Genomic DNA, 12,425 nt, shown 5'->3' with positions numbered 1-12,425 from the left:
CCTCAGGAGCTCTAGTCACCAATGAGCTCCTTATGAGAGAGCTTGTAGGGACACTTCAGGGCATATCACCTCTGAGGAAGACTGGCAGTTGACAGTTGAAACCTGTCAGGAAATAAAATTTGCATGTTCTCCCCATGCTGCGTGGGTTTCTGTCGGGTACTCTGGCTTTCTCCCACAATCCAAAAAAGTGACTGTTAGGTTGATTGGAGTCTCTAAATTAGTGTGAGTGGTTGTGTGTCTGTGTGTTGCCCTGCGATAGACTGGCGCTCTGTCTAGGGTGTACCCCTGCCTAATGCCCATTGAGAGCTGGATATACGCACCAGCAGACCCTGTGCATACCAGTCAAGTTTTGGATTTGAAAATAAGGGAAATTTTCTGGCGCCCACTACGAGCCGTCCCACCCGCCCAACCAAGCGTGTACAAGAAATCTAAAATAGCCACTTGTCAACCACTTACTAAATACAATGATGTGATTAGAATCTGGTAGGTCGACCTTTATTAACATTGAAAAGCTGTGAACATTCCTACTAGGGCTGGTGATGTGGACCAAAACTCATTTCTCAATATATTTTCTCAAAATGGTGATATATGATATAAATCTAGATAATTTTATCAAATAACGTCTGACCAGAAAGACAATTTTGGGTTAAATTTGCTGACGTTAAATGCCACACAGGCTCATTTATTAACAAACAGATGTACACTCATTAATCATCTAACTGAGCTTTACATGTTGTTCTGAGAAGTAAAAGCAGTGACTCCTAAAACTAGTATTTTGTTTCATATGATATATGAAATATTAGTTTTCTATATCGTCAAAATAGAAAACTCGATACATCTTGAATCTCGATATATCTCCCAGCCCTAATTCCTAAATTATAAAACAGCCTAAATTAAAACATAAATGTGTATATGAAGCACATGTGTTTATTTAATATACTTACAGTTTATATACAAGTCAACATGTTGCATATTTACTGTTGATTTCAAGTTAGACATTAACTTTTATTTTCATTACATATTTTCTGATAATTTTTCATGCTCACTCATGTGGTTCTCTGGTATTCACTAATGACTTATTAGACACATTTATTACAGACTTTACATTCTTTAACACCTTTTTAAAGCAGTGTTTATTTGTGGTGCTTGTGATTGGCTGGTTTTTCATGGTGACTTACATCATTCCTTCCGCTGTGGGAGACGTTAAAATCTAACAGAACTGAGTCACATCCTGCTGCTCTTTATGAAGATAAACTCTCTGTCACATTTTACAATGTATTTACACCAGTTATTTGTTTTTTTCACCAGAACGTCTTCATTCATCATCTCTTTTCTGAGTTGTTTCTGGGCAAAGGCTCTGACCTTGCCCAAATGCAACCCACATCTGCTGTAGCTCAGCTTCTTGGAGACCGGCAAAGACACTTAGTGCTAAGAAGAGAACATCTGTGTCATTTGTCTTGATCATGATAGATTGGCTACCATGTTCTGTAGCATGTTTGGCGTGCACAGATATGCGGCTAACAGATTATGACAATAAAATGTTCATATTACCATATTCATTTAATAACAATCAATGTTACAAATGTCTTGCTCTCCCGAGTCTGTACAAGTATCTATATGCTGTATCTCAAGAACCGTAATAGATACAGACATGTACTTTTCGAGTTATTAAGGAAAAAACACATTTTGGGGCGGACATCTTGGATTTTGCGCTCGCCATCTTGGAATTTTGCGTTGCCAGCGTTATTTTTTAACAGAGTGGGGTTTGATGAGTACATGTACCAAATTTCATGCCTGTATCACAATGTGAACGATTCTTTCATTATCTGCTCCCCTACAAATCCTAATTTTACACATGAATTGAAACACACACACGGATCAAGGTCCAGACACACAGATTATATTACGCACACACAAATAGTTATGTTACGATAATGGCTCCATAGTATGTAGGCTGAAATGTCACTTATGATAGCAATGCTAACTCGCTAATATGGAGTGAATTAACCTATATAAGCAGCAGGTTAACACAATGAGTACTGCTGCATAACCCACCTCTGTTTGTAGTTTATTGCCTGTCACCAGGTTAACAATAATCTGCCTTTTAGCGGGTGTAGCTGGCCCAGTTTTAATGCAATGTAGGGGATACATATATCATATGAAACTGGAGAACCTAAGGATTAAACACAGCATATCACGCTAGTTCTTCAACAAGGGAATAAAGTTATGCTCCGAAGTTGGGCTTAATTACTGTGTCTTGCCTTGTTGTTAAAGGGGATATTTCAGAACAAGTGTGTTCAAGCAAACAGGTTGGGAAGGATCAGGTATTTGAATATATACACTTCCAGTCAAAAGTTTTAGAACACCTTAATTTTTCCAGTTATTTACTGCAATTCAAGTCGTGCAAGTCCAATGAATAGCTCAAAATGGTACAAAGAAGTACTGAACAGCCAGAGGTTAAAAAAAAGTTTTCTTACCTAAAACTGAAAAATAATAATAGAGTAACTTTGGCCATAGAAGAAGAAGGTATTAAATATAAATGGTGTCTTTTTATGCATTTAAACCTTTTTATACTAAAAACGTTTTTAGTCGTCATGTCATTGACCCGTAAATGTATTTTCAGCGTGACTGAACCAAACCTGCGTTGCCAGATAAAACCCATAACGTAAAAACAACAACAAACAAAGTCCAATGAATAGCTCAAAATGCTACAAAGAAGAAGTGACAGCCAGAGGTTAAAAAAAGGTTTGGTTACCCAAAACTGAAAAATAATGTACATTTCAGAATTATACAAATAGGGCTTTTTCAGGGAACACAAAGTGTGTTAACAATTTAAAGCTGTTCTGCAACAATGAAGGTTGAATCAGACTTAAAAGCTGGTGCTATTAATTTTTGAAGGTGTTCCAACTGTTCTTGTTTACTTACAACCCCCTCTGTCTGCAGAAAATCAGTGATGGAACACTGTACTTTGATGAGTCAAAGGTTTAGAAAACATTTTGGTCTATAAATTGATTCTATAATTTATTTTTCAACTCTAATTGCTTATTTGTTCTATGCTTTCATTTGAGAGTGCAATGACACAAAAAACTGAATTTCCACTAAAAAAAAAAACTGGAAAACCAGTAGTGTATATACACACCAGGGTTTTTCAACCTTGGGGTCGTGACCCAATGTGTGGTCGCCTGGAAATAAATCGGGTCACCTGAAGTGAAATGCAGTATAAAAAAACTGAGCTGATGCATATTGTCCCTTTGTACACTAATACCTACTACTCTGTATTTAAAACAGTAAAACAAATGTGATCAAAAAAACTAATTTTAGAGAAAAAAAAGTCTCTGGGGTCAACAGAAATTTGTGATATTTTAAATTGAGGTCACGACCCAAAAAAGGTTTGGAACCATTGATATACACACTTTATCATGCTGATTCAGATTTTTTTATGCAGGCTATGTTTTTTTTTAATGAATTTATTAAAGTATCTCATTCAGGGAGTATTTTAGAAGTAATAAATTGCATCTGAAGTTACTCACTACTTCAGGAGTTTTTTTTACTGATACTTTTTTCCTCCTAATTTTTATGAGTACTTTTATTTCTACTTGAGTAATTATATTATGGAGTAACAGTACTTTTACTTAAGTACTGTTGTTTACTCCACCCACCACTGGTTATAAAGTATATTTAAGGAAATGTAGAATACTTTATATATATGCCAAGGTCAGCAGATCACAATATTTAATTACATTTGCACAAATACATCAGCTGATATGATCGTCTAGTGCTGCCTGTCGCCCATTGCCATTTAAAGTGTCCCACACTGTGTGGTTTGTGATGGATGTAGTGTTATTAGGTTGAATTAATTACCTTGAAAAATGGTAGTTACACTTTTTTATTTTATTCATAAAATGTACAATGTGTCACATGACGGTGACAGAAGCTGCTTGAATCATCAGCTCCCAAAAATGACTGGAAGAAGTTTAAGCATAGGATGATTTCAGAACGGCTGCAGCACCAAGACGTATACCGCTGAACTCAGAATTCAGCCGTAGTTCCTGTCACGGGCATGTGTGAGTGCAGACCCAAATGCAGGGACGGAGGCAGGGCTCAGGTGCATCATACCAAAATTTATTGTTACCACAGGCATGGTCAGTCCAGGGAGGCAGAGGTAATCAAAAAACAACTAAAGGCAAAACAAAGAACCAATAGTCACAGCACAAGTAATGTCCCAACACTGAGCTGCAGCACAGCCTCCCTATTTATCCCAGGAGTTAATTATTTGCAGCTGATGGCCAATCAGGAGAAGGCTGCTGGGAGGAAGGCCCAGAGTTCCTGCCTGCCCTCCAAAATAAAAGCCCATCGTGACATAGCCCCCCCTTAAGCAGCGGGTTCCAAACACTCCAAAAACAAAAAATTAAACTATCTTAACACCAACCCAGGGCGGGTGGACGGGGGCCCGGAGGTGGGTCGAAACCAAGTTCAGGCGGCATCCCATGAGGCAGGGCAGGTGAAGCCAGGGACCAGGGCTCTGGCGGCATCCCATGAGGCGGAGCGGCCGAGGCAGACGGGAAGACCTCTGGTGGGCCGGGCAACGGGGGCTCAGGCGAGACAGAGGGGAAGACCTCCGGCGGGCTGGGCAATGGGGGCTCAGGCGAGACAGAGGGGAAGACCTCCGGCGGGCCGGGCAACGGGGGCTCAGGCGAGACAGACGGGAAGACCTCCGGCGGGCCGGGCTCAGGCGGGAAAACCTCCGGCGGGACAGGCAGGAAAACCTCCGGCGGGCCGGGCGAAGAGGGCTCAGGAAAGCTGGGAGTTGGCGGCTTCGTGCGGGGAGCCGGCACTGGCGGCGATGTTGGCAGCCTGGTGCGGGGAGCCGGGACTGGCGGCTGGGCAGGCGGCGGCCGGGTGCGGGGAGCTGGGAATGGCGGCTGGGCAGGCGGCGGCCTGGTGCTAGGGGACTCAGGAACGCTAGCCTGGGAGCTAGGGACTCAGGAGCGCTAGCCTGGGAGCTAGGGGACCCAGGAGCGCTAGCCTGGGAGCTAGGGGACCCAGGAGTGCTAGCCTGCGAGCTAGGGGACCCAGGAGCGCCAGCCTGCGAGCTAGGGGACTCAGGAGCGCCAGCCTGGGAGCAAGGGGACTCAGGAGCGCCAGCCTGGGAGCAAGGGGACTCAGGAGCGCCAGCCTGGGAGCTAGGGGACTCAGGAGCGCCAGCCTGGGAGCTAGGGGACTCAGGAGCGCCAGCCTGGGAGCTAGGGGACTCAGGCGCGTCAGCCTGGGAGCTAGGGGACTCAGGCGCGCTAGCCTGGGAGCTAGGGGACTCAGGCGCGCTAGCCTGGGAGCTAGGGGACTCAGGCCCGCTAGCCTGGGAGCTAGGGGACTCAGGAGCGCCAGCCTGGGAGCTAGGGGACTCGGGCTGGGAACTGGACTGCACCTGAGAGTTGTGTGCTGAGGACGTCTCTGGTTGTGGAGTATAGGGAGAACCCAGCAATCTCCTGATCTGCTTCTTAGCGTTCTCCAAAGTCTTCGCCACGCCGGGAACTCTCTCCAGAGCAGGTCGAAGACGAATGGCCACGCTAACTCCCATCAGAGCGTCCACTCTCTCCTGGGGACAGTTGGTCTCCCTCAGTCTGGAGAGCAGGGGCTCCAGCTCGGCCAGGAGCTCCTCCAACTTGCTGAAAAATAAAAAATCCTCCATTGATGGTCCCGCTGGGTCTGCTGTTGGCTGGGACATTCTGTCACAAGCATGTGTAGGTGCAGACCCAAATGCAGGGACGGAGGCGGAGCTCAGGTGCATCATCCCAAGATTTATTGTTACCACAGTTATGGTCAGTCCAGGGAGGCAGAGGTAATCAAAAAACAACAAAAGCAAACCCAAGAACCAATAGTCACAGCACAAGTAATGTCCCAACCCTGAGCTGCAGCACAGCCTCCCTATTTATCTAAGCAGTTAATTATTTGCAGCTGGTGGCCAATCAGGAGAAGGCTGCTGGGAGGAAGGCCCAGAGTTCCTGCCTGCCCTCCAAAATAAAACCCCATCGTGACAGTTCCAGTGTCACCTGTCGTATCAGGGGTAATATGTCGGACACGTGGACACGCCCACTGTCTTAATCACCGTCCGATTTTGTTTCCTTTTCTTTGCCTAAAACCAAACACATAAAACTTGAAGTCAGCTGATGAATCACTTTCACTTTTCCATCACCTTTAAGGTTGCTGAGTCAACATGTCTGCAGGGTAAACTTACATAGTTCTGTTTGTTGGTCCAGCCGGTGTTCTGCTCGTGGTGGAGCAAAGCATAATATTTGGCCTTAGTATTATACTGATCCTTTTCTTCTGATGAAAATGACTTCCACTGTGGATGGACAACAAGAAAAGTGTCCCTCACACACACTGAAGACTAGAGTTTAAAGATCACAGATCATTCATGGAGGAATAAACAAACTTACCAGTTCACCGAGGAGTTTGTTGACTACACTGCTCGTCCTCACACCAAGTTCTTCTTCTGCAGACTTCCTGTGCTCTTTGAGAAAGAGCATGAAGGCATTGGGGGGCTTCTTTATATGCGGCCCCTCTTCCACCTTCACCTCCTTAGGCTTCTTCACCTTTCTAAAGGAACAAGACACAAATACACAGTATAAGAGCATATGTTAACAACGAGCAGAGCAGGAGAGAGCATGATCCAGAGTTAGTCATAAGATCATAAGATAGACAAGAAAAACTACTGCAGGACACTCACTTTGAGACTGGAGCATTGACTGGGGGTGCTGGGGGTGCTGGGGGTACTGGTTGCACAATTATTAAACAGTCGTTTTCATTCCTACAAAGAAAAACACACAAACACACACTGGATCAGAAATCATGTCACATGTGCAGTAACATCTGCTTTTGATCACGTCTGTTTGTTTGATTTACTTACTGTCCTCCAAAAGTGGGAAGTGGATTCATCCCTGCAGTGTATACTGGAAGTTCATTATACTGGACACACAAAAACATGTGAATGTATGAGTCCCCATCATAGTCAGTACAAAAATCTACAGAAATACATTAAGAACTGTGTTAAACAGAGATCTTACTGTCATAGCAGGCGGGGGAATAAAGGGTTGGAGGTCAGTATATTGTTGGGCCTCCATGTGCACAATATTAGGAATGGAGGTGACGGTTTTGGGACAAGGACTTTGTTGGTACCAGTACTCTAGGATAGAAAAGGCATTGATGGTTGTCAGGTCTTCAAAGTTTGGAGCCCCGTATTGGCCGTCAGTGAAGGTTGAAGATGTCTGTTCCTGAAGAGCAGAATGACATCCATATTTTAGGAACCATCAATAACACATCGACATTATTAAGTAGATCATTCTACAGAAGAACAGGAAGGGCGTGTCCAGGTTCTTACAGGCTGAACGTGCTGTTCTGGGGCCCACATCTTGCTGATCGATATAGGCCACAAAATATTCTCCAGATTCTGAGGGAGGAAAGAGGTTCAGTGAGCAGATCAGTGACATGTATTAGTAACAAAGGTTAAAGTAATGTAAGCATTAAGATCAATGATATTTACAATCATTTTACATGAGTCATGCAGTGTCACAATAATAATCTACGGAATTATCCCATCAAGGATTAGAAGAAGGAGTAGGAGTTTATCAGTCATACTTTTGTATTCTATGTCTTATGTTCAAATGTTTTGGTCTATTTTTCCCCATTTTCATCATTTTGTTTGCATATAAAGTTTAGTTTACCCTTCCTTAGGGACAGCTGGTGATGGTCACATTAAAGCAATACAATAAATGTATTTGTTTATATTTTATGCAAGAATAAAACATGTATAATTGTTGCAAAAAGATTGCACCTATACATGTAATGTAAACGTTTAACAACATATACAGACAAAACATTAATACATATTTAATTTGTGCAGTGATTACTGTATATCACTCTATGGATGTGCAGCACTGCTTTCTTTTAAAGGAATTTAGTAATTTATTAATTATCTATTTTTTATTATTATTATTATTTTGATATCTATGGACAGCACAATGACATTAGACAAAACAGATGCTTTATTTTATTTTAATTTTAATTGTTTTAACGTGATAAGTTGTCCACAGGAGGCTTTTGAATAAGAAAAATCCTTATTGGATGTATTCTAACCTTCTGGTATGGTTGTTTATTTTAACCTTCACACAGGGTAATTTATTTATTATGAAATGATTATTAAACAAAGGGCTATGTGCAGTAATGTGTGACGTTTGAATAAGTTTTTTTTTTAACTTTGGACATGCATAAGCTGTGAATAAAATGATAATGAAATAAAATGGAAGGAAATACATTTAAACTAAAATAAGGAGAAAATCTTCTACATTAAGAAATAAATCAATGTAGGAAATAAAGTATTTATCATTGTAAATAAATGAAGGAAGTGTTTAAGCAATGCAAACAGCCTCCATTGTAACTGGACTGGCAGCTAAAACAAACCAAAACAAAATCATAGAAAATACTTCAGTATCAATTTTATCTTGATAATATTAAGTAAACATCGACTTATTATAAGGAATGAACTAAAATAATCTAAAGTAAAAAAATTTTTACTAAATAATTACAAATTTTAAATTGATCTCAGCAGCTCAAACACTCACTACAAGTGTCACATCAGAGTAAAATTATCACAGAAGCAAACGTTACACATGACAAATCAGCATTACTTGATTTCTGTTATGTTAAAACCCTTTTCTTTATCCCTATAATATAAAATCTAAACGTTTTAGGCCCCAGACCTGATGTAGACAGACCTACAGAATATAAATCATAGCATATATTTAACTGTTTAGTGTTACAATGATTAAAGTTGCCCTTTCAGATGAGAATAATTAAAACAGCACAGGGCCATGGTCTACTTTTCTGATCTCCTGGTCTTCAAATGTCCTTTTCTGGTCTTGGTCTGAAGTTCTGATGACTTTTAACTGTGTTTTGTAACGTTTTTGCTCCTTTCTCAGGTCAAAGATGGTCAAAGATGGTCAAAGATGTTCAAATATGATCAAAGATGCTCAAATATGGTCAAATATGATCAAATATGGTCAAAGATGTTCAAATATGATCAAAGATGGTCAAAGATGTTCACAGCTCTCTCTCTCAACGTGTCTTGCTGCTCACTAAAAACGTTGAAAATCATCAGGTGACTTTAACTGCCGCTTCCTCCTCGTTTCCATGGCTACACCACTTTACCTACACACTTAGAAAACTTTTCAAGATACACGGACTATTTTTGTTTTTATTTGTCAGCATAAATAAGGGCTATCTAAACGTTTTATATGACCTATAAAAATAAAAATATTTACGTAGGGTGACGTTCAGTTTTAACACGCACGTGACCATTTTTCACGTCTTTTCCGGTGAGTAAAATTCACAGAAATCTCCCGGTGTCCCACGGACCATGAACGCACCACTGAGATCACAGATTAGGCCAGACCTGCTAAAATTAAAATAAATATAAAAGAATAAAAACAAAACAAAATTAAAATTATTTGTTTTATGTATAAAACAAATGATTAAATGAATACAAGTTTTAAAAAAATATTAAATGCATTTCAGATGGTTTGAGAGATTTCCAATGACAATAAGCCAGGTTCCCTTTAAGATCTGCTCATCTTTTATTTACCAGAGCATGACATGAAACTGTATGTAAGTTATCATCTTCCTTTCTTTACAACTCACTTACCTTTGCCTCTAAAAGCATGTTTTCTGTTTCTGAAAGGAGAAGATGTTCTTATCCCTATGATGGACACTAGAGGGAGATAAACGCTCATGATTTAAAAGATGCACAATATGAAGAATCATGAGATTCAAGTAAAATTATAATAACCAATATTACCAATTTATTTCTCACAATAACAACCTTCACAAATGTCTTGATTAAACTAAACCTGTTGGTTTAAAAAAAGAAGCAAAACTTGTCATTGACAAGCTGAGCGAGAATGACAGATAGTGGCATAAGATTTTATGCCAAAGGTGAATCAATCACATGTTAAATATTATTATTATTATTATTATTATTATTATTATTATTAATAATAATAATAATAATAATAATAATAATAATAATAATAATATAAAAAATAAAATAACTGATATAAATAATAAATCGATTGAAAACACACAAAAAAAACAGTTTCTATTTGATATCAGTTTTTATTTCCTGTACAAAACAATCATCCATTATTTATTACAAAATAACAACAACAATTCACCCAAGAACATCTACATTGTCCTAATTTACCCTGGGGTTTAGTTTCTTACCCAAAGACACTTTGACACAAAGAGGGAATCGATCCACAAACCTTTTGATTGTCAGGAAAATCCAAGTTAACACATGATCTAAAACAGTCACTATCCTGTATATGAAGCACAAATAAACCAATTCATTGGATGCCGGTCTTAAAATAAAGTGATTTTTGTTTTTAATAGGAATTTTATCAGGACTCCTGATCCACATTATAACATATTAAGTGTAACTAAGTGGATTTAAAGGGCTCTGGTTGCTCTCTCCTGATCTTATGCTGTGACTAAGCCTTATATAGCAGTGAAACTGCTGTGTCTTTAAAACCCACTCTGCACTTGGCTTCCTGCCCAGAAACTATATTTCCCATTTCCTATCCAGCCATGGACTGAGCTCCACCACAGACGATCCACAGCAGAGAGAGAGTGGACTTCAAACCTTGATCAGAAACCAGGTGAACGCTTCACTGGATCCTATAGAACTAAACTGTTATTTCAGATCACTGAATGATAAGAGTGAGTACTGATCCGTTTTCTCAACATGTGACTTGTGTTATTGATCAGCTTGGTTTTGTACAGCATAACTCAGTGTCTGCTTTAAAGACCATGGTGCCATGTGGAGGCTGTTTGTTCATTCTTCTCTCTCCAGCAGTTTGAGTTTACTTTTGCTTTCTTAACTTGGTTCAGTATGTCAAAGCTTAAAAACTTAATAATACTTAATAATAATTACCTTTATAAGAAAGATTAAATGAGCATTAGTGGTTTCCAACAGCTTCTGAGGACTTAGATGTAGAGTGACCACCAGTGTTCCATTCATTTAGTTTTTGTCATTCCGTCGATTATATTTTAAAGTGACAATAACTAGACTATGACTATGAATTTGTCTTTATTTTTTATATACATGTGAACAAAAACTAAATCAAAATATGTTGTTATTTTTGTCAACTAATAAAAACTAAACTAGAATGTTCACATGGGATGAAATCCAATCACAACTAAGTTTCTTTTTTTGAAAGGTATCCAATCAGAACTACTTTAGTTAAAGTGACAGGCTTTATTACAATCCCATATCAGGTTTATAAAAGAAAACTGAAGCTTTCAAAAAAATTCATAAACTCTTCTTTTTTAGATGACTATACAGATTCAACTAAAATCATAACATCATTTAGTTGAATAAAAATAGACTATAACTGAAATAGTCCTGATAACTGAATGTTGATTATAACTAAGTTGCATTTTAGTCAACAGACTGAATCAAAGTTTGCTGTCCAAATGAACAGTGGTGACCACCATCAGCCATGCACTGGTCCTAATCCTGTTTTCTAGGAGCGAGGCTGCATCATGTGAGCAGTCATGGTGCTGCTGAAAGCCGTACACTGTAGGAATTCCTGGGTAGATGAGGTCACAGAGAGGCACACCCAGGGGCTGAGGCTCAGGAAAGGATGTGGGTGGAAGACGTTGAGTCGTGGCTATGACTGAGTCACTTACTGTGAGAAGGAAGCTGCTGTTTGGTAGGAATTTCCATTCAGTTTGCAGACTGGATGTGACATTCAAATCAGGCTGATTCCCAATTCAAATGCACAAACACAAGCTACATGACACGATTGAAATGTTTTATTCATGGCAAACTTTTTGCCTTTGCCTTTGTTGACATAGATATGACCATGATAGAAGATAAACAACATACTGGCAGTGGAATGTGGTTGGAATGAGGATTATTTCCTCTTGGACCAAAGGATCAAACAGGATGACCTGTGGCTATTTTGACCTTTGATTCCTGTGCCCTCCTCCTCCTCCTCCTCCTCCTCCTCCTCCTCCTCCTCCTCCTCCTCCTCCTCCTCCTCCTGCATCCATCATAAACTCCTCTCACTTTTTTTAATGAGCAGATTGATTTTCATACTTACCGGTAGAAGAAATGTGGTGGGCTTTGAATCTACATGGTTAATGTTTTTCAGACGTGTTGCTTTTGCTCTCATGGCTTGAATGAGCCTGCAGGCACAGACTGACTGTGGGATTACAGTAACACAGAGACGTGATCAAGTCAAATGAAACAAAGTAGAATCTGACTGTGGGAGTGCAGGACTCTTACAAACACAAGTTGTTGCGTTTATTGTTTTTTTTTTAAGTCACGATTTAACAGCTTTCACATCATAAAAGGAATAAAGTAACAA

The 12,425-nt window shown here is 39.8% G+C and overlaps 2 protein-coding genes across 3 annotated transcripts in view; one reads left to right on the top strand and one right to left on the bottom strand.

The window, feature by feature from the left end:
* Positions 1 to 5,966: 5,966 nt before the first annotated feature.
* LOC114463867 (transcription factor 7-like 1) lies at positions 5,967 to 9,141 on the bottom strand. The gene is made up of 8 exons (XM_028447703.1): positions 8,877 to 9,141; positions 7,379 to 7,447; positions 7,065 to 7,271; positions 6,908 to 6,966; positions 6,728 to 6,808; positions 6,438 to 6,597; positions 6,236 to 6,343; positions 5,967 to 6,133 (listed from the first exon to the last, which is right to left on the bottom strand). The coding sequence occupies exons 2-8, from the start codon at positions 7,406 to 7,408 to the stop codon at positions 6,059 to 6,061; spliced, it is 720 nt and encodes a 239-aa protein (XP_028303504.1). The 5' UTR covers positions 7,409 to 7,447; positions 8,877 to 9,141; the 3' UTR covers positions 5,967 to 6,058.
* Positions 9,142 to 10,635: 1,494 nt separating this feature from the next.
* Positions 10,636 to 12,425, top strand: part of tacc1 (transforming, acidic coiled-coil containing protein 1) — a 32,593-nt gene continuing 30,803 nt past the window's right edge. The window contains exon 1 of one of the 2 annotated variants that reach the window (XM_028446165.1): positions 10,636 to 10,709. The gene's annotated coding sequence lies outside the window, so the exon portion shown is untranslated. Of the gene's footprint in view, positions 10,771 to 12,425 lie in introns of both variants that reach the window. The other variant, XM_028446166.1, reaches the window with a different exon arrangement.

This window comes from Gouania willdenowi, chromosome 5 (genome assembly GCF_900634775.1).
Source record: "Gouania willdenowi chromosome 5, fGouWil2.1, whole genome shotgun sequence".
NCBI lineage: Eukaryota > Metazoa > Chordata > Actinopteri > Blenniiformes > Gobiesocidae > Gouania > Gouania willdenowi.
This window is presented reverse-complemented; position numbering and strand designations above follow the sequence as displayed.